Here is a 19,820-nt window from a genome sequence, read left to right as displayed (position 1 = left end):
AGATTTTATATTTTCTAACTAATAGTTTAAAATGAAAGCAGAGGCTAAATGCTTCACCAGAATGGAGCACAAGTGGGGCAAATCAACCCGCACTGCTTATGTGCACCACATGTTGGCAGTGTTAGAAACCTGGGAGCAGGTGTAGCTAGCCAAACTTGAAGTGCTTTACCGAATGACTGGAAATATCTCGACAAGCACACAGCAGAAAAACAAGAAGAAAAAATCAACGATTGAAAGGAAACGGAAAGTTAGTACTTACATCTTCATTCTCATTTTTAAATGGATTTTTATAGTCTGGAGATTTTTCACTGATCCCAAGCTCCTGCGCCATCTGTTGGGCAATGGAATAAAAACACAAGGCGTAATGTAAATTCAGCGCTTTCCATTCTGCATATTAAACTGTTAACATCACAATAAACAAGGGCTTGAGTCTCTGACCTGCCTGGAACTTAAAAACAAATAAATGCTGGAAAGAGATAGCAAGCATCTATCTGAAAGATTTTTCATCAGAAATATATAACCTCAGAATTTCATCACTTAAGCCTATCTTTCTCTTTCAGATGCTGGCCAACCTGCTGTGCATTCCCAGCATTTGCCTGTTTAATGACTGATATCCAGCAATTAAAAAAAAAAAATCTCTGCCTGACACTCAAACTCGTCAGACGCCGCTACGATTATCTCAGTCAGTTCTCTGTTGGGCCAATAGACGGCGCACAGTCCAACAAAAGTAAAATACTGCGGATGCTGGAAATCTCAAATAAAACACTCAGCAGGTCAGGCAGCATCTGTGGAGAAAGAAACAGAGTTAACGTTTCAGGTCAATGACCTGTCATCAGAACTACATAGAATGTACAGCTCAGAAACTGGCCATTTGGCCGAGCTGGTCCGTGCCAGTGTTTATGCTCCACACAAGCCTCCTCCCACCCCTCTTCATCTAATCTATCAGCACATCCTACTGTTCCTTTCTCCCTCGTGTTTATCTAGCTTCCCCTTAAATGCATCTCTATGCTATTCGCCTCAACTACTCTGTGTGGTAGTGAGTTCCACAGTCTCACCACTCTCTGCAAAGAAGTTTCTCCTGAATTCCTTATTGGATTTATTAGCGGTGACCTTATATTTATGGCCTCTAGTTTTGGTCTCCCTCACAAGTGGAAACATCTTCTCTACATCTACCCCATCAAATCTCTTCATAATTTTAAACACCTGTTAGGTCACCCCTCAGCCTTCTCTTTTCTAGAGAAAAAAGCCCCAGCCTGTTCAGCCTTTCCTGATAAGTATATCCTCTCAGCTCTGGTTCTGCACCATTCTGGTCTCCATATTATAAAAAGAGATTTGAAGCACTGGAGAAGGTGCAAAAAAGATTTACAAGGATGATATCAGAATTGAGAGGTTATAACTATCAGGAAAGCCTGAACAGGCTGGGGCTCTGTTCTCTAAAGAGAAGGCAGAGGGGTGATTGATCGAGGTCTTTAAGATTATGAAGGGGTTTACATAAGAACATAAGACATAGGAGCTGGAGCAGGCCACTTGGCCCTTTAAGCCCGCTCTGCCATTCAACAAGATCATGGCTGATCTTCTACCTCAACTCCACCTTCCTGCACTATCCCTATATCCCTTAATTCCTTTTGTTCCCAAAAATTTATCGACCTCTGTCTTGAATATACAATGACTGAGCATCCACAACTCTCTGGGGTAGAGAATTCCAAAGATTCACAACCCTTTGAGTGAAGAAATTTCTCCTCATCTCAGTCCTAAATGGCCGACCCCTTATTCTGAGACTGTGACCCCGTGTCCTAGATTCCCCAGCCAAGGGGAAACATTTTCCCAGCATTAACCCTGTCAAGCCCCTTAAGAATTTTATATGTTTCAATGAGATCACCTCTCATTCTTCTAAACTCTATGGAATATAGGCCTAGTGTACTCAATCTCTCCTCATAGGGCAATCCCCTCATCCCAGGAACCAGTCTAGTGAACCTTCGTTGCACTCCCTCAAAGGCAAGTATGAATTTCCTTAGGTAAGGAGATCAGAACTGTGCACAGTACTCCAGGTGTGGCCTCAACAATGCCCTGTATAATTGTAATAAGACTTCTTTACTCTTAAACTCTAATCCCTTTGTAACAAAAGCTAACATACCATTTGCTTTCCTAATTGTTTGCTGTATCTGCATATTAACTTTCTGTGATTCATGTACAAGGACACCCAGGTCCCTCTGAGTACAAACATTCCCAGTCTCTCACCATTCAAAAAATATTCTGCTTTTTTGTTTTTCCTACCAAAGTGGATAACTTCACACTTCCCCACATTGTATTCCATTCGCCATGTTCTTGCCCACTCAGTCAACCTGTCTATAACTCTCTGCAGCCTCTTTGCATCCTCCTCACAACTTAATTTCCCACCTAACTTTGTATCATCAGCAAACTTGGATACGTTACACTCATTCCCTTCATCTAAGTCATTAATATAGATTGTCAATAGCTGAGGCCCAAGCACTGATCCTTGCGGTGCCCCGCTAGTTACAACCTGCCATCCTGAAAAAGTCCCGCTTATTCCTACTGTCTGTTTTCTGTCCATTAACCAACCCTCAATCCATGCTAATATATTACCCCCAATCCCATGTGTCCTCATTTTGTGTAATAACCTCATGTGGCACCTTATCAAATGCTTCTTGAAAATCCAAATGCACCACATCCACTGGTTCCCCTTTATCCATCCTACTAGTTACATCTTCAAAAAACTCTAACAGATTTGTCAAACACGATTTCCCTTTCATAAAACCATGTTGACTCTGCCTAATCATATTATGATTTTCTAAGTGCCCTGTTACCACGTCCCTAATAATAGATTCTAGCATCTTGCCTACTACTGATGTCTGGCTAACTGGCCTATAGTTCCCTGTTTTTTCTCTTCCTCCTTTTTTAAATAGTGGAGTTATGTTTGTTACCTTCCAATCCTTGGGGACTGTTCTAGAATCTCGGGAATTCTGGAAGATTAATACCAGTACATCCACTATCTCTGCAGCTCCCTCTTTTAAAACCCTAGGATGCAGGTCGTCAGGTCCAGGGGATTTGTCGCCACTTAGTCCCATTAATTTCTCCAGTGCTATGTCTTTACTTATACTGATTTCTTTAAGTTCCTCCTTCTCTCTAGACTCTTGATTCCCTGTTATTTCAGGAATTTTTTTTGTGTCTTCTACCGTAATGACAGATACAAAGTATTTATTTAATGTCTCTGCCATTTCCTTATTGCCCATTATAATTTCTCATGTCTCTGCCTCTAATGGGCCCACGTTTACTTTCATTAATCTCTTCCTATTTACATACCTATCGAAACGTTTACAATGTTTTTATGTCTCTTGCTAATTTACTCTCATTCTTTTTTCTCTTTCCTTATCAATTTCTTGGTCCTCCTTTGCTGAATTCTAAAATCCTCCCAGTCCTCAGGCTTACTACTCTTTTTCCTGTGGGGTTTTTGTGCCATAAAGGAATGTATATTTGTTGTAAATTATGTAATAGTTCTTTAAATGCTAGCCATTGCTTGTCTACGGTCATACCTTTTAATGCAGTTTCCCAATCTACCTTAGCCAACTCGCCCCTCATACCTACGTAGTTTGCTTTGTTTAGATTGAAGACCCTAGTCTTGGATTTCACTAAATCACTTTCAAACTCAATATAAAATTCTATCATATTATGATCACTCTTCCCTAAAGGCCCCTGATGTAAAAAGACTACTGAGCACGTGGTTTGAGTATAAAACAAGGCTTTAATCAACTGTTTCACAACCATGAGATTCTAGTTACATCACTAGTTCCTGGTTACAAAAACATCCCGAGCAAGCTGGGCCCACGCCCGAGGATTTATACTCCTTGGACGGCGCCACCAGCTGGCCGCCCAGTGTTACTTCATGAGTCATTTCTTCATGAATGATAAGATTCATGACAGCCCCTTTACTACAAGGTTATTAATTAACCCTTTCTCGTTGCACAATACTAGATCTAAAATAGCCTGTTCCCTAGTTGGTTCCTCAACATGCTGATCTAGAAAACTATCTTGTACACATTCTATGAATTCGTCCTCAACACTATTACTGCAAATTTGGTTTGCCCAGTCTATATGTAGATTAAAGTCCCCCATGATTACTGTATTACCCTTGTTACATGCGCCTCTAATTTCCTGATTTATAGTCTGCCCTACATTACAACTACTGTTTGGGGGCCTGTAAACAACTCCCACCAATGTTTTCTGCCCCTTGCTGTTTCTTAGCTCCACCCAAACTGATTGTACTTCTTGATTTTCGGAGCTAAGATCCTTTCTCTCTACTGTCTTTATCCCATCCTTTATTATCAGGGCTACCCCTCCTCCTTTTCCATTTTGCCTATCTTTTCTAAAAGTTAAGTATCCTGGAATATTTAGTTCCCAACCTTGGTCACGTTACAAGGATAGACATAGAGAAGATGTTTCCACTTGTGGGGGATACCAAAAACAAGGGGCCATATAAGATAGTCACTAATAAATCCAATAGGGAATTCAGGAGAAACGTCTTTACCCAGAGAGTGGTTAGAATGTGGAACTCGCTACCACAAAGAGTGGAGGCAAATAGCATAAATGCATTTAAGGGGAGGCTAGATAAACACGAGTGAGAAAGGAATAGAGGGATATGCTGATAGGGTTAGATGAACAGGGGTGCGAAGAGGCCTGTGTGGAGCATAAACACCAGCACACACCAGTTGGGCCAAATGGCCTGTTTCAGTGCTGCAGACTCGATGTAGCACATCACTTCACAGCAGAGCAGTTAGCCAGCTGAATTACTCTCAGACATCTGCCAATGCCACTCTATAGACAGACTAGATGCAGGAAGGATGTTCCCGATGTCGGGGGAGTCCAGAACCAGGGGCCACAGTCTAAGGATAAGGGGTAAGCCATTTAGGACTGAGATGAGGAGGAATTTCTTCACCCAGAGAGTGGTGAACCTGTGGAATTCTCTACCTGCAGCGGGTAGTCAAAACTGCCCAACGCATTACCGGCACCCGGCTACCGACCATAGAACATATATATCAGAAACGCTGCCTACGGAGGGCACGGACCATCATCAAAGACCCTACCCACCCCAGCCACAGTCTGTTCGCCCTCCTACCATCTGGAAGACGCTACAGATGCATTCGCACCCGTACGACCAGATTTAGGAACAGCTTCTTTCCCAGGGCTGTCATCCTACTGAACTCCACAAATAAACACTAAAGCCTGCACATCTGCCGATGCACTTTATTATGGTCATATTTATGCTAATATATATGTACAAATGTATGTTGAAATGTTTAAGTGTCCTAATCCAAATTGTACACTCTCGGGAGCCGCAAGCCTACATTTCGTTGTACTGCACTTGTGCACTAACAATGACAATAAAAGTTGATTTGATTTGATTTGATTTATATATTTCTTAAGGCTAAAGGGATCAAGGGAGGAGGCAGGGACAGGGTACTGAATTTGGATGATCAGCCATGATCTCACTGAATGGCGAAGCAGGCTCGAGGGGCCGAATGGCCTACTCCTGCTCCTATCTTCTATGTTTCTATAGCTGCCCACTAGGAGCTGCCAGTTGTCTCTGCCTCGGATTGGTGGGATGAGACTGTGAACCCGTCTTACAGGGAGTTACAGACTTCCTGAATCTGTATCCAAACACTCAACACCAGTCTCCAAGTCCGTAAGTTTTAAACCAATGCCAATAGTTCTATACATTGAAGATAAAGAAAGCCTTCAAACCCTCATCTCTCTCACCAGATTTAGAAGCTGCGTGTGTGGCCCTCCATTGAAAACTCCCGTTTGGTTACAGAAACTGATTCCCCATCGGATTAAGTTGTTCCAATTGGAGTTGCGATCAAAGTAATGGTGGACAATCTTCGGAAAACGCAGCACCACATCCCCAAAGAAGGCTGTGTTTTCAACAATGTGGGAATAGGCTGAAAAGCAAAGCAGGATTGGCACATTACTGATGGAAAGCTTATTCATACCAGTCAGAGACAGATACATCAAAGGGATGAAATGTTCCAGCTTGGAAGTACAATTATACTGGCATCCAAATTCCACATATTATACCCCATTTCTGTGCTTTTCCACCCCCTCCTGAAAGTGCTGACAGGCTGGGGTATGGTATGGACATAAAAGATTTCATGGCACTATTTTGAAGAAGAGCAAGGGAATTATCCCCGGTGTCCTGGTGCCAATATTTATCCCTCAACCAACATCACTAAAACAGATTATTTGGTCATTATCACATTGCTGCTTCTACCGTCTTACAACAGTGACTACATTTCAAAAGTACTTCATTAGCTGTTAAGTGCTTTGGGACGTTGTGAAAGGTGCTATATAAATGAAAGTCTTTCTTTCTCTTTTAGATGGTGTTTGTGGGTTAATCAACTGTAGAGAACCAGCAGAACCTAATTGACATGAATCAGTCATTCATGAAAGAAAGACTTATGAAATAATACTGAGCGGCCTGCTGGTGGCACTGTCCAGGGAGAGTATAAATACTCGGGCACGGGCCCAGCTTGTCCAGGATATTCTTAACAGGAACTAGTGAAGGACACAACTAGACCTCCATGTTGTAAAACAGTTGATTAAAGCTTTGTTTAACGCTTAGACCAAGTGCCTAGTAGTTTTCTTACATCACTAACCATGTCCTCAGCTGTTATCTACACCCATTAACTTCTCTTTATTCATTCTCGGGAAGCGGGCATCACTGGCAAGGCTGGGATGTATTGCCCATCCCTAGTTGCCCTCGAGAAGGTGGTGAGTCTTCTTGAACTGCTGGAGTCCGTGTGGTGGAGGCGCTCCCACAATGCTGTTAGTGAGGGAGTTCCCAGCGGATCTCACCAGATAGTGACCAGGCGTGGAGATCTTGACTGCTTTTCCCCTCCCTCGCCCAAGGTACTTAGACCAATTGTAGCATCTCCTTCATAGAAGTTTATAGCACAGAGGCCATTCAGCCCATCGTGTCTATGCCAGCTCTGTGATAGAGCAATCCTAAACTAAATCCACTGCCCTCATCTCTCCCATCATCTAGTATCTTCCACCGTTTTAAATTTTTATCTAAAAGATGCAATGGTCTCGCCCTCAACCACTCTCAGTGTCAAAGTGTTCCATACTCCAACAACCCACTGTGTAAAGAAGTTTCTCCTAACCTCTCCCCTCACTCTCAGTGATCATTTTAAACTGATGACCCCTTGTCACTGACTTCCCAGAGGAAATAGTCTTTCCCTATTCACTCTTTCAAAACTCTACATAATTTTAAAACCCTCTACTAAATTTCGTCTTAGCCTTCTCTGCTCCAATTGAAATAGTCCTCAGTAGCTCAAGCCTGATAGGGCAGGCGGTGCCTTGGTTTAATGTCTCATCCGAAAGACGGCACCTCCAACAGAGCAGCACTCCCTCAGTGCTGCGCTGGGAGTGTCGGCTTGAAATATATGTTGAAGTCTCTGGAGTGGGACTTGAACCCACAACCTTCTGACTCAGAGGCGAGAGTGCTGCTCACTGAGCCATGGCCGACACCCAAGGAGAACAAGGGACAAAAGAAATGCTTAAATTGTTTTTTTTTAATAAAAAGCGTAACACAAGAAAAAATATTCAGCCTATATCCACCGTCTTTGAGTTTCTCGTCATGAGGCAGTGGTCCATCTGCTTGCACATCAGCGCCAATCAGTACTGTCTTGGAGTCTTCCAGTACCTGGAATGAATAGAAATCAAATTGTGTTTCAATGTAAAGAGTCTCATATTTTCTAACTCCTTCTGAAATCAGTTCTGAAGAATTGAGCTCAGCTTTAACATCCTTCTGTTTCCAATTTTTCAGCAGTGTTTTTCTTCTAGACAAAGTTCTGAGAAACTGGTTTGGTTTGAAGTTATTGGGCCAGGGCCAGTCTGAGGGAGCTTCGTAAAGAGATACAGCAGAACTTGGGAGTATTGTGGATTCATGACTCTCCATCTGCTGATATTAATTCAGCTCTTGCGCCAGCCATCTTAAATTTGACATAAGCCTTGTAACCTATGGAGGCTTATAATTTGCAACGCCCCCCATGGCCTGCTTTACAATTAGGCGGCGGTCAAGGCTGATTCAGAGGACTGTAGAGAATCTAAAACTATACCAACCACAGTGATTGGGAGGAGGTGGGCATATAGAGGAGAAAGAGATCACTATGTGCCAGCTGAAGGGGCCAGGGGTGGGGTTAAAAAGTTTTCTATGTGCTTACTGAAAGGGTGCAATGACCGAAAGGAACAGTGGGAGGCCTATTAGTGGGGTTAGATCACTCTGTACCAACTAAAGGGACGACAACTTGCATTTATATAGCGCCTTTAACGTAGTAATACATTCCAAGGCGCTTCACAGGAGCATTATCAAAACAAAATTTGACACCGAGCCACATAAAGAGATATTAGGGCAGATGATCAAAAGCTTGGTCAAAGACGTAGGTTTTAAGAAACGTCTTAAAGTAGGAGAGAGAGGTAGAGAGGCAGAGGGGTTTAGGGAGGGAATTAAAGAGCTTAGGGCCGATACAGCTGAAGGCATGGCCACCAATGGTGGAGCGATTAAAATCGGGGATGTTCAATAGCACAGAATTGGCGGAGCGCAGTGATCATGGGGGATTGTAGGTGTTGTGTATGTACCTTTAAGAGAATAACTGGTCTCAGACTGCAGTACCGGCAGTGACCACCCCTGTATAAAAGGCGCTAGTAAGCCTCTGTAGTTTCAGTTTCCCGATTGACTCCTTTCAGTAAAGACTTGTTTTGTTCAACTCCTGCTGTCTGTGTCTCAATCATACACGGACATAATACTGGCGACGAGCAGATACAAACTTACCTACAGTCTGCACCACCTCCTGGGATCCATTCCTGCAGCGAAGTGAGCAGAGGTCGAGGCCAGAAGGAAGAAAGAAGCAGTAGAAACGGGCGTCGACCGTGGGCATCCGCCCCTGTGTTAGCGCAGTTGAAGATTGCTGGAGAAGCTGTCGAAAGCGGGGCCTGGTTCCTGTCGACGGTGCTTCAGCTAATCGGGCTGGTGGCAGGTAGTACACTGATCCTTCCTGGGCTGCGGCGGTCGCGAACTCGAGCGGGTGGCTTGCAACAGGGCCGAGCAGCGTTGTCGGGAAGAGGAGAGAGAGAGGGTGGAGCACACAGGGCGCGGCCGGTGCTACGAAGCCGGGCTGCGTATAGACCTGAGAAGAGGGAGGCAAGAGTCCCACAGGGTTGTTCCACGACGGGAAAATAATAAAAAAAATATTAAACGCGCAGGAAACCGCGAGGAGCTGCAGGTTGCAACGGAAACCGCGGAAAGCAGCGCTAGCAACAGCGGGGAAGAAGGGAAAGCGCGGGAGGCGCCATTTTGTTAAATCAGGGAAGAAGGCAAAGCGCGGGAGGCGCCATTTTAGATTTTCAAGATGCCGAAGGCTGGCTGTTATCACTGCCTTTGATAATACAATAGAGGACTGGACCACGTATGTGGAAAGAGTCAAGGTATATTGCGAGGCAAACGAAATAGCCGATGAGAAAAAGGCATCGGTATTGCTAAACTTAATGGGCGCTAGAACGTACGGCCTATTGCGGGACCTGATTACTCCAGCCAAACCGAAGGCGAAGAGTTTTAACGACATTGTTGCTGTCCTACAGGAACACCTAAACCCTGCACCGCTGTTGATAGCCGAAAGATTTAAATTCCACAGGAGAACTCAGCATAAAGATGAGAGCAATGCTGAGTACCTTACGGAACTACGCAAGCTATCAAAGCACTGCCAGTTCGGAGCAGGACTGGCAGATACACTACGGGACAAATTTGTCTGTGGACTCCTGAGTGAAGGAACACAGAAGAAGTTACTCTCAGAGAAAGAGCTGACGCTAGATAAGGCTTTCAGCGTGGCAGTATCATACGAAGCAGCAGCCAGGGGAGCTGCGGAAATTCAACAAAAGCCACAGGAATACGGCACCCACGAAATGACACGGGGATTTGCAAAATGTTATCGCTGCGGCAGAACTAATCATGACCAGAAGGACTGCTGGTCCAAGGACAAAATATGCAGGCAATGCGGAAAGATGGGACACATTGCACGAGTTTGCAGGTCTGGGAAGAAGACCAGCGACAACAAAAAGGCTACTAAGGAACCGTACAAGAAAGTACAAAAGATGACGGACAGTAGTTCCGAAGACCAGATGAGCAATAGTGAATCCGGGAACAGGAGACTAAGCTGTCTCAAACTTCACAATGTAATCGCAAAAGAGGATCACCGAACCATTTGGGTCACCCTTACGATAGCAGGGTCCCAAGTTAAAATGGAATTGGATACAGGATCAGCGCTAACCGTCATGAATCGACGAGACTACGAGCGGCTATTCTCACACATACCCTTGAGAGAGACATCCATCGTCTTGACGACATATACGGGGCAAAAAGTATACCCCAGAGGAAAAATAAGGGTGCCTGTCGAATACAACGGCAAGAAAATACGGAAATTGTATCTCTACATACTGCAAAATGGTGGACCACCGTTATTGGGACGTGAATGGATCAGGAAGATAAGCTTAGATTGGCACTCCATTCATGCAATGACGGTGGACGGTAAAAAAGATGAAGACGTCACTCCTGGACGATTGTCAACAATCTTAGCTAACGCCAAAGAGGTATTTCAACAAGAACTGGGCACTCTTAAAGGCGTAACCGCCTCGATAAAAATAGAAGAGAATGCAATTCCCAAGTTTTTCAAAGCAAGACCGGTACCATATGCAATTCGCCCAGCCGTCGAGGCAGAGCTGGAGAATCTGGAGAAGGCAGGCGTGTTGTCTAAGGTCGACTGGAGCGAGTGGGCGACACCCATCGTTCCTGTCATGAAGAAAACGTTAAGCAATAAGTCTGAGGAGCCAAGGAAGGTTCGCATCTGTGGGGATTTCAAGGTGACGGTGAACCCAGTCCTTCACACAGTACAATATCCTCTTCCAAGGATAGAAGACATCTTCGCCTCACTGTCTGGAGGGAAGCGTTTTACAAAAATTGACCTAGCACAAGCATATTTGCAGATGGAGGTTGAAGAATCCTCTAGGAAGTATCTCACGATAAACACTCACAAAGGTCTTTACCAGTATCATCGATTGGTATTCGGAGTAGCATCGGCTCCGGCGATATGGCAAAGAGCGATGGAACAAGTCCTGCAAGGGATTCCGGGGACTCAGTGTTACTTGGACGACATCCTTGTGACAGGTGAAGATGACAGTGAACACCTTAACAACCTAGAACAGGTGCTCACTAGACTACGGGAACATGGGCTACGAGCCAACCGCCCCAAGTGTGAGTTTTTTAAGAAACAGATATCGTATTGTGGCCACGTGATTGATGAAGAGGGGTTACATAAGTCCCCTGACAAAATTGAAGCGGTTGTTAAGGCCCCAGCGCCTGAAAATGTGTCGCAACTGAGGTCATTCCTCGGATTGGTGAATGACGACCATAAGTTTTTGCCGAATTTGTCGACAATCCTGCACCCACTGACTGCCCTGCTACGAACGGAAGTAGCATGGAAATGGAGCAATGACTGTAAGCGGGCCTTTCAGAAGAGTAAGGACTTAATCACTTCAAGAGAAGTATTGGCTCACTACAACCCAGCACTGCCGATCAGACTGGCGTGTGATGCGTCTCCCTACGGCATTGGGGTGGTACTGTCACATAAATTCCTTGATGGTTTAGAGAGGCCGATAGCTTTTGCGTCACGCTCGTTAACTTCTGCCAAGCGTAACTACGCCCAGATTGACAGAGAGGCCCTCAGCCTAGTGTGGGGGGTGAAGAAGTTCAATCACTACCTGCACGGTCAAAAATTTACTCTACTAACCGATCATCAACCTCTTGTCTCCATTTTCAACCCTCAGAAGGGCGTACCGATAATGACAGTGCAACGGCTGCAGAGGTGGTCCCTTTTCCTAGGGGCACACCAATATGACATCGAGTACAAAGGAACTAAACAGCATGGGAATGCTGATGGATTGTCACGCCTACCGTTGCCGACGGTGGAAGAAGAAGACCTTGCAGTGGATCCAATGGAGTTATTCCACTCGGCCATAGTCGAATGTCTCCCTGTGACGAATGCAAACATAGAAAAGGAAACACGGAATGACCTGACACTATCACGGGTCTATGATTTAATGGTGAAGGGATGGCCAGCACATGGCGAACCACTGCTGCCAGCATTCTCGCCGAGAAGAGAACAGCTGTCAGTGTGCAGAGGAACCTTGATGTGTGGATCCAGAGTAGTAATTCCACCTAAGTTGACGGATAGAGTGCTCAATGAGCTTCATGAGGGTCATCTGGGTGGGGTAAAAATGAAGAACTTAGCCAGAGCGTTTGTGTGGTGGCCGGGAATTGATAGAGAAATCAAAGAGATGACCAAGAGCTGTGTAGGATGCCAGAAGGTCCAAAACGCCCCACCACAAGCTCCTCTACATCCATGGGAGTGGCCCTCATCTCCATGGCAAAGGGTGCACATTGATTTTGCTGGTCCCTTCATGGACTCGATGTTTTTAATTGCGGTGGATGCACATTCAAAGTGGCCAGAGGTAATAAAAATGTCCTCAACCACCACGGAAAATACTATCACAGTTTTACGAACCATATTCGCCAGGAATGGGCTGCCTGAACAGATTTGCTCTGACAATGGACCACAGTTTGTGTCTGAAGAGTTCCGGAGGTTCTTAAAGAACAATGGTGTTAAGCATTACACATCTGCCCCATATCATCCAGCCACTAATGGATTGGCCGAAAGGTTTGTTCAAACATTCAAGAAGGCTATCAAGGCTATGTGTAATGAAGATATACCCCTACAACACAAGGTGGACAACTTCTTGAATGCGACACATGCAGTTACCAACCAAACTCCAGCCATGATGTTCTTCAATCGAAGACTACGATGCCGCTTGGATTTGGTTAAGCCAAACGTCCGAAGAGATGTGGAGAACAGGCAGTTTTAGAATATGAATGAAAGGCCGACCAGGAGTTTTAAGATAGATCAACCAGTTTTGGCCCGGGACTACCACACTGAGAAATGGCAGCCAGGAACGATTTGTACACGGCAAGGACCTCTCATGTATACCGTGGACATTGGAGAGAGCATTGTAAGACGCCACGCTGACCAGATTCTAGAGTCACTGGAAAACGTCAACTCCACACCACGATCTGATACACCTGGCAATGAAATCGACGTACCAATTGCAGCTACCGCAGAATCGGTGATATTGGAAGCAGATGAACCAAACAACGACATTGATCCCGACTCAACCTTGCCAGAAGAACCTGATACCCCAAAGAGGCGTTATCCAGATAGAATCAGGAAGCCTCCTCAAAGACTGAACTTATAATTGCTTAAACTTAACCAATGTATCTAGCAACCGTAATTGTGATTGTAATTAGTTATCATTTAGTTGTTAAATGAATGTTATGTACTGTTTATCTAAAAGGGGAGGAATTGTTGTGTATGTACCTTTAAGAGAATAACTGGTCTCAGACTGCAGTGCCGGCAGTGACCACCCCTGTATAAAAGGCGCTAGTAAGCCTCTGTAGCTTCAGTTTCCTGATTGACTCCTTTCAGTAAAGACTTGTTTTGTTCAACTCCTGCTGTCCGTGTCTCAATCATACACGGACATAATAGTAGGGCTGGAGGAGATTACAGAGATAAGGAGGGTCGAGGCCATGGAGGGATTTGAAAACAAGGATGAAATTTTTTTTAATTGATGTGTTGCTTAACTGGGAGCCAATGCAGGTCATTGAGCACAGGGGAGATGGGTGAGCGGAACTTGGTGCGAGTTAGGACACAGGCAGCAGCGTTTTGGATGGCATCAAGTTTATGGAGGGCAGAACTAGGGAGGCCAGCCAGGAGTGCTTTGGAAAAGTCAAGCCTAGAGGTAACAAAGGCATGGATGAGGGTTTCAGCAGCAGATGAGCTGAGGCAGATGGGCGATGTTACAGAGGTGGAAATGGGCAATCTTAGTGATGGCGCGGATATGAGGTAGGAAGCTCATCGTGTGGTCAAATTTAACACCAAGGTTGCAAACAAATTTCAACACCAAGGGCAGCCTCAGACAGTTGCCAGGGAGAGCGATGGAGTCGGCGGCTAGGGAACAAAGTTTGTGGCAGGAACCGAAGACTTCAAGGACTTTGGAGAGGAAAGGGAGGTTGGAGATGGGGCGATAGTTTGCAAGGACGGAAAGAAAGGCTTGCATTTCTATAGCGCCTTTCACGACCACCGGACGTCTCAAAGCGCTTTACAGCCAATGAAGTACTTTTGGAGTGGAGTCACTGTTGTACTGTGGGAATGAGGGGTCAAGGGTTGTTTTTTTGGGGGAGAGGGGAGTTGACGGCAAATTTGAAGGAAAGGGGGACAATACCTGAGGAGAGGGAACCATTAACAATATCAGCTAACATGGGAGCAGGAAGGGAATTTGGGTGGTCAGCAGTTTAGTAGGAATAGGGTCGAGGGAGCAGGAAGTGGGTCTCATAGACAAGATGAACTGTGAGAGGACACGAGGAGAGAAACTCGAGAAACATGCAAATTTAGGGTTAAGTCGGGGGGGGGAAACGGAGAGGAAGTTAGGCCCGGTCAGCTAGGGGAAGGAAGTAGCAGAGGAAGATCAACATATTTTCTCGATCTTTGTAACAAAAAAGTCAATGAGTTCCTTGCAATTAGTGTTGGAGATGAGGAAGGAGGAGGCAGGAGAGGGAGGTTTGAGGAGACGGTTTGTGGTGGTGAAGAGAAGCAGGGTATTATCTTTGCCTTCCTGGATGATTTTAGAATAGTGGGCAGTTTTAGTGATGGCGAGCCGGACTCGATAATGCTTTATATGATCCAGCAACATCTGGTGATGGTTAAACCAGTTGTCCGCCAAAGACTTTCAAGTCTGCGTTGCTTGGACTTAAGGGAGCAGAAATGAGGGGTATACTGGGGGGAAGGACTAGGTGAGAGAGTGTAATGGTTTTACTTGGGACAAGGGTATCAAAGGTGGTGGCGAGGGTGTGATTTAGCAAATCAGTAGCTGCAGAAATGTCATGAAGAATTGTAGGCCAAAGGCTAGATAGTTGAGAATTTAAAGTGCCGTGGTAAGGGACTTGAGGGAGAGTTTTTTCCAGGGGTGGACACAGAAAGAAGTGGAGTTGGGAGGAGGATGGGGAATGTGGGTAGAGAGCGAAATAAGGAAACGATCAGAGATTGCCTTATCGGTTACTGTGGGAGTAGCGAGGCCACGCGAGATGACAAGGTCAAGGGGGCGGCCGTGTATTTGAGGAGAGTTTATATGGAGTGAGTGATTAAGGGAGGAAAGGGGGGCAGCGAACACAAGAGGAGAGAGAACAAGAAGAGTTGAGGTGGAGGTTGAAATCACCGAGAATGAGATGCAGAGGCAGAGGGAGGAAAGCAGAGAAGATCTCAGTGAGAAACCCAGTGTGATACTTGTGGACAACAACAACTTGCATTTATATAGCACCTTTAACATAGTAAGACATCTCAAGGTGCTTCACAGGAGCGTTATCAAGCAAAATTTGACACTGAGCCACATAAGGAGTTATTAGGACAGGTGAGGTAGGTTTTAAGGAGCATCTTAAAAGGAGGACAGAGAGCTCGAGAGGCGGAGAGATTTAGGGAGGGAATTCCAGAGCTCAGGGCCAGGCAGCTGAAGGCAGGGCCGCCAGTGGTGGAGCGATTAAAATCGGGGACGCGCAAGAGGCCAGAATTGGAGGAGCGCAGAGATCTCCGAGGGCTGTGGGGCTGGAAGAGGTTACAGAGATAGGGAGGGGAAGAGGCCATGGAGGGATTTGAAAACAAGGATGAGAATTGTAAAAATAAAATCGAGGCGTTGCCGGACCGGGAGCCAATGTAGGTCAGCGAGCACAGGGGTGATGGGTGAATGAGACTTGGTGCGAGTTAGGATATGGACAGCAGAGTTTTGGATGAGCTCAAGTTTCGAGAGAGAGTGGAAAATGGGAGGCGGGAACATTAGAATAGTCGAGTCTAGAGGCACGGATGAAGGTTTCAGCAGCAGATGAACTGAGGCAGAGCCAGAGACGGACGATGTTACAGAGGTGGAAGTGGGCAGTTTTGATGATGGCGAGGATGTGCGGTCAACTCATCTCAGGGTCAAATAGGACGCCGAGGTTGCGAATGGACTGGTCCAGCCTCAGACAGTGGCCAGGGAGAGCGACGGAGTCGGCGACTGGGGAACGGAGTTTGTGGTGGGGACCGAAGACAGGTGAAGATCACGCACTATGTCCTGACCATCTCGCTTTGCTCACCTTGAACAGTCCTTTCAACATGATGTCGATAATCTTGTACTGCTGATTAATGTCATTTAATTCAATCATGTTCTTCAATGCGTGCATCTGGTCTTTGCGTTTTGTCTCAAAGAGCTTTCTATCTAAAGAGCAGTGTTGTTCAGGAAAGTATGCAGTGCCATAACTGAGAGATTATACTGCATATGGCTTTATTCACAATCCAATGAGTGCACTGGTACATGTAATCTTAACACAAGCAAATTCCTGTTCTACTAACCCCCCCACCATAAAACGGATACAAGGTCTGCCAAGTGTCTCTTTCAGTCGTGAAAAACATTCATTTGGGTTTAAATTTGTGACCGACTCCCCGATGGCTCAGTGAGTAGCTGAACCAAACAGAGCAGGAAGGGCCCGGTCTCAGCTCCCGGCCTGTGCGGAGTTAGCTGATCTCATCTGGGACAGCAGGTCTCTTGGGTACTGTTTAATGGTCAGGGTTCCCGCTTCTGACAGCAATCCCTACAGATGTGTGCGTATGTGGGCAGTAGTAGGGACTAGTCGGGCCTGTTTCCATGTTATAATTTCTATGTAATGATTTTAAAGGAATGTACAACTCCATTTTCCCCTCCCTCCTATCCACTAGCATCCTCTGGTACCTCATTCAAGTGGTCATTCTTTGTGTGATCCTAAATAGTGTCAGTAGGCTACTCGACAATAGAGTGCATCACAGCCAAGTACAGTTCTGTCTACATTAGCACAAACGGGGGTCGCTGGCTAGTGTCCAGGCTAGTGGCTAGTGTCCAGGCTAGTGGCTAGTGTCCAGGCTAGTGGCTAGTGTCCAGGCTAGTGGCTAGTGTCCAGGCTAGTGGCTAGGACCCAGGCTAGTGGCTAGTGTCCAGGCTAGTGGCTAGTGTCCAGGCTAGTGGCTAGTGTCCAGGCTAGTGGCTAGTGTCCAGGCTAGTGGCTAGTGTCCAGGCTAGTGGCTAGTGTCCAGGCTAGTGGCTAGGACCCAGGCTAGTGGCTAGTGTCCAGGCTAGTGGCTAGTGTCCAGGCTAGTGGCTAGTGTCCAGGCTAGTGGCTAGTGTCCAGGCTAGTGGCTAGTGTCCAGGCTAGTGGCTAGTGTCCAGGCTAGTGGCTAGGACCCAGGCTAGTGGCTAGTGTCCAGGCTAGTGGCTAGTGTCCAGGCTAGTGGCTAGGACCCAGGCTAGTGGCTAGTGTCCAGGCTAGTGGCTAGGACCCAGGCTAGCGGCTAGTGTCCAGGCTAGTGGCTAGTGTCCAGGCTAGTGGCTAGGACCCAGGCTAGTGGCTAGTGTCCAGGCTAGTGGCTAGGACCCAGGCTAGTGGCTAGTGTCCAGGCTAGTGTCCAGGCTAGTGGCTAGTGTCCAGGCTAGTGGCTAGGACCCAGGCTAGTGGCTAGTGTCCAGGCTAGTGGCTAGGACCTTGGCTTTCGATGAAAAAGAGATCAGAACGATACTGTACAAGTCACAGGCATGAGCCTCCCCTGTGCACCAATCCACTGACCCCTGTACTATCCCAGGACACAGGGATTATTTGTCATGTTTGTTTGGCCATTCCTATTAGATTGAAAGAGGTAGCAAGATTATATATTATATCCCAGTGAAAAGCCATCAGTGCCAGAAAGGATACAGATTTCTAGACTTGAATCCAAGTTTTGTTTCTGACCATTGGAAGGTCTGAATGCAGTCAACCACACGCTCATCACAATCACACAGGCCTGTAGGACGTCCATGGTCTAAGAGGCTACTTTAAAGAAAAATAAACATATTTGTTAAATATCAATGAAACAGATTTATTTAAATTATAATTCGATTGGATTCCAGCTGGAATCTATTCAATCTCACAGTATCGTCCTCAACACACAGCAGAATTCTGACTCATCACGAGTCTTCCCACTCACAAGACAATGGATAGAATAAGGAAGTTCGAAAGGCGAGTTTTAGGACTTCTGTGAGAGAGTGTGAAGGGAGTTTCATGCTGCATCAAAAAGTGAACTATCTTCTCTTCCTCACAGACAGTGGGTCAAGCACTCCCAGGTCAGCTACAACATAGGCATGATCCTTGGTAAAGCTACCACTACTCCATCTCACCCACAACCTCCGACAGGTTTTAGCCACATGCAATTCTCAGTAAACACCAATACAGGTAAACATACTTCACATGTATGTTGACTTAACCTCTCCCACCATTCAGTGTGAAACTTTGCAGTCTCTCTCTTTCACCAAAGTTTGGAATTCAAGCATGATTTTCTCAGACACTACATCTTAGTGCAGCTTCTAGGTTTCTGACTAGCAGTTGCGTGCGGTACTCTGACTTCATCACTGATTGCTGAGAATGTTGACTCGCACGAGACTCGCCAGACCCGCCCCATCTCTCCATCCAGACCCGCCCCTGCTCCCCATCCAGACCCGCCCCTGCTCCCCATCGACCCGCCCCTGCTCCCCATCGACCCGCCCCTGCTCCCCATCCAGACCCTCCCCTGCTCCCCATCGACCCTCCCCTGCTCCCCATCCTGACTCTCCCCTGCTCCCCATCGACCCGCCCCTGCTCCCCATCCAGACCCTCCCCCGCTCCCCATCCTGACCCTCCCCCGCTCCCCATCCTGACCCTCCCCCGCTCCCCATCGACCCTCCCCTGCTCCCCATCCTGACTCTCCCCTGCTCCCCATCGACCCGCCCCTGCTCCCCATCCAGACCCTCCCCTGCTCCCCATCCTGACTCTCCCCTGCTCCCCATCGACCCTCCCCTGCTCCCCATCCTGACTCTCCCCTGCTCCCCATCCTGACCCACCCCCGCTCCCCATCGACCCGCCCCTGCTCCCCATCCAGACCCGCCCCTGCTCCCCATCCAGACCCTCCCCTGCTCCCCATCCAGACCCGCCCCTGCTCCCCATCCAGACCCTCCCCTGCTCCCCATCCAGACCCTCCCCTGCTCCCCATCCAGACCCTCCCCTGCTCCCCATCCAGACCCTCTCCTGCTCCCCATCCAGACCCGCCCCATCTCTCCATCCAGACCCTCCCCCGCTCCCCATCGACCCGCCCCTGCTCCCCATCCAGACCCTCCCCCGCTCCCCATCCTGACCCTCCTCCGCTCCCCATCCAGACCCGCCCCATCTCTCCATCCAGACCCTCCCCCGCTCCCCATCCAGACCCGCCCCTGCTCCCCATCCTGACCCACCCCCGCTCCCCATCGACCCGCCCCTGCTCCCCATCCAGACCCTCCCCCGCTCCCCATCGACCCGCCCCGCTCCCCATCCAGACCCTCCCCCGCTCCCCATTGACCCGCCCCTGCTCCCCATCCAGACCCGCCCCTGCTCCCCATCCAGACCCTCCCCTGCTCCCCATCCAGACCCGCCCTTGCTCCCCATCGACCCGCCCCTGCTCCCCATCGACCCGCCCCTGCTCCCCATCCAGACCCACCCCCGCTCCCCATCCAGACTCACCCCTGCTCCCCATCGACCCTCCCCCGCTCTCCATCCAGACCCGCCCCATCTCTCCATCCAGACCCTCCCCCATCTCTCCATCCAGACCCTC

At 47.3% G+C, this 19,820-nt stretch overlaps 1 protein-coding gene across 7 annotated transcripts in view; it reads right to left on the bottom strand.

Moving 5' to 3' along the window:
- Positions 1 to 19,820, bottom strand: part of ccdc134 (coiled-coil domain containing 134) — a 36,689-nt gene that overhangs the window by 12,422 nt on the left and 4,447 nt on the right. For 4 of the 7 annotated variants that reach the window (XM_085969488.1, XM_085969494.1, XM_085969491.1 and 1 more), the window contains exons 2-6: positions 17,918 to 18,031; positions 16,295 to 16,416; positions 7,633 to 7,717; positions 5,773 to 5,954; positions 260 to 331 (exon numbers count right to left, since the gene is read on the bottom strand). In XM_085969488.1, coding sequence (XP_085825614.1) covers positions 260 to 331; positions 5,773 to 5,954; positions 7,633 to 7,717; positions 16,295 to 16,416; positions 17,918 to 18,020 — 564 coding nt within the window. In that variant the 5' untranslated portion in view covers positions 18,021 to 18,031. Of the gene's footprint in view, positions 1 to 259; positions 332 to 5,772; positions 5,955 to 7,632; positions 7,718 to 16,294; positions 16,417 to 17,917; positions 18,035 to 19,820 lie in introns of all 7 variants that reach the window. The other 3 variants (XM_085969489.1, XM_085969490.1, XM_085969493.1) reach the window with 1 other exon arrangement.

Source organism: Somniosus microcephalus, chromosome 28, assembly GCF_052327205.1.
Source record: "Somniosus microcephalus isolate GS21.2 chromosome 28, FLI_Smic_1.0, whole genome shotgun sequence".
NCBI classification, from domain to species: Eukaryota; Metazoa; Chordata; class Chondrichthyes; order Squaliformes; family Somniosidae; genus Somniosus; species Somniosus microcephalus.
The sequence above is the reverse complement of the archived record's forward strand: the minus strand, read 5'-3'. Positions and strand labels throughout refer to the sequence as shown.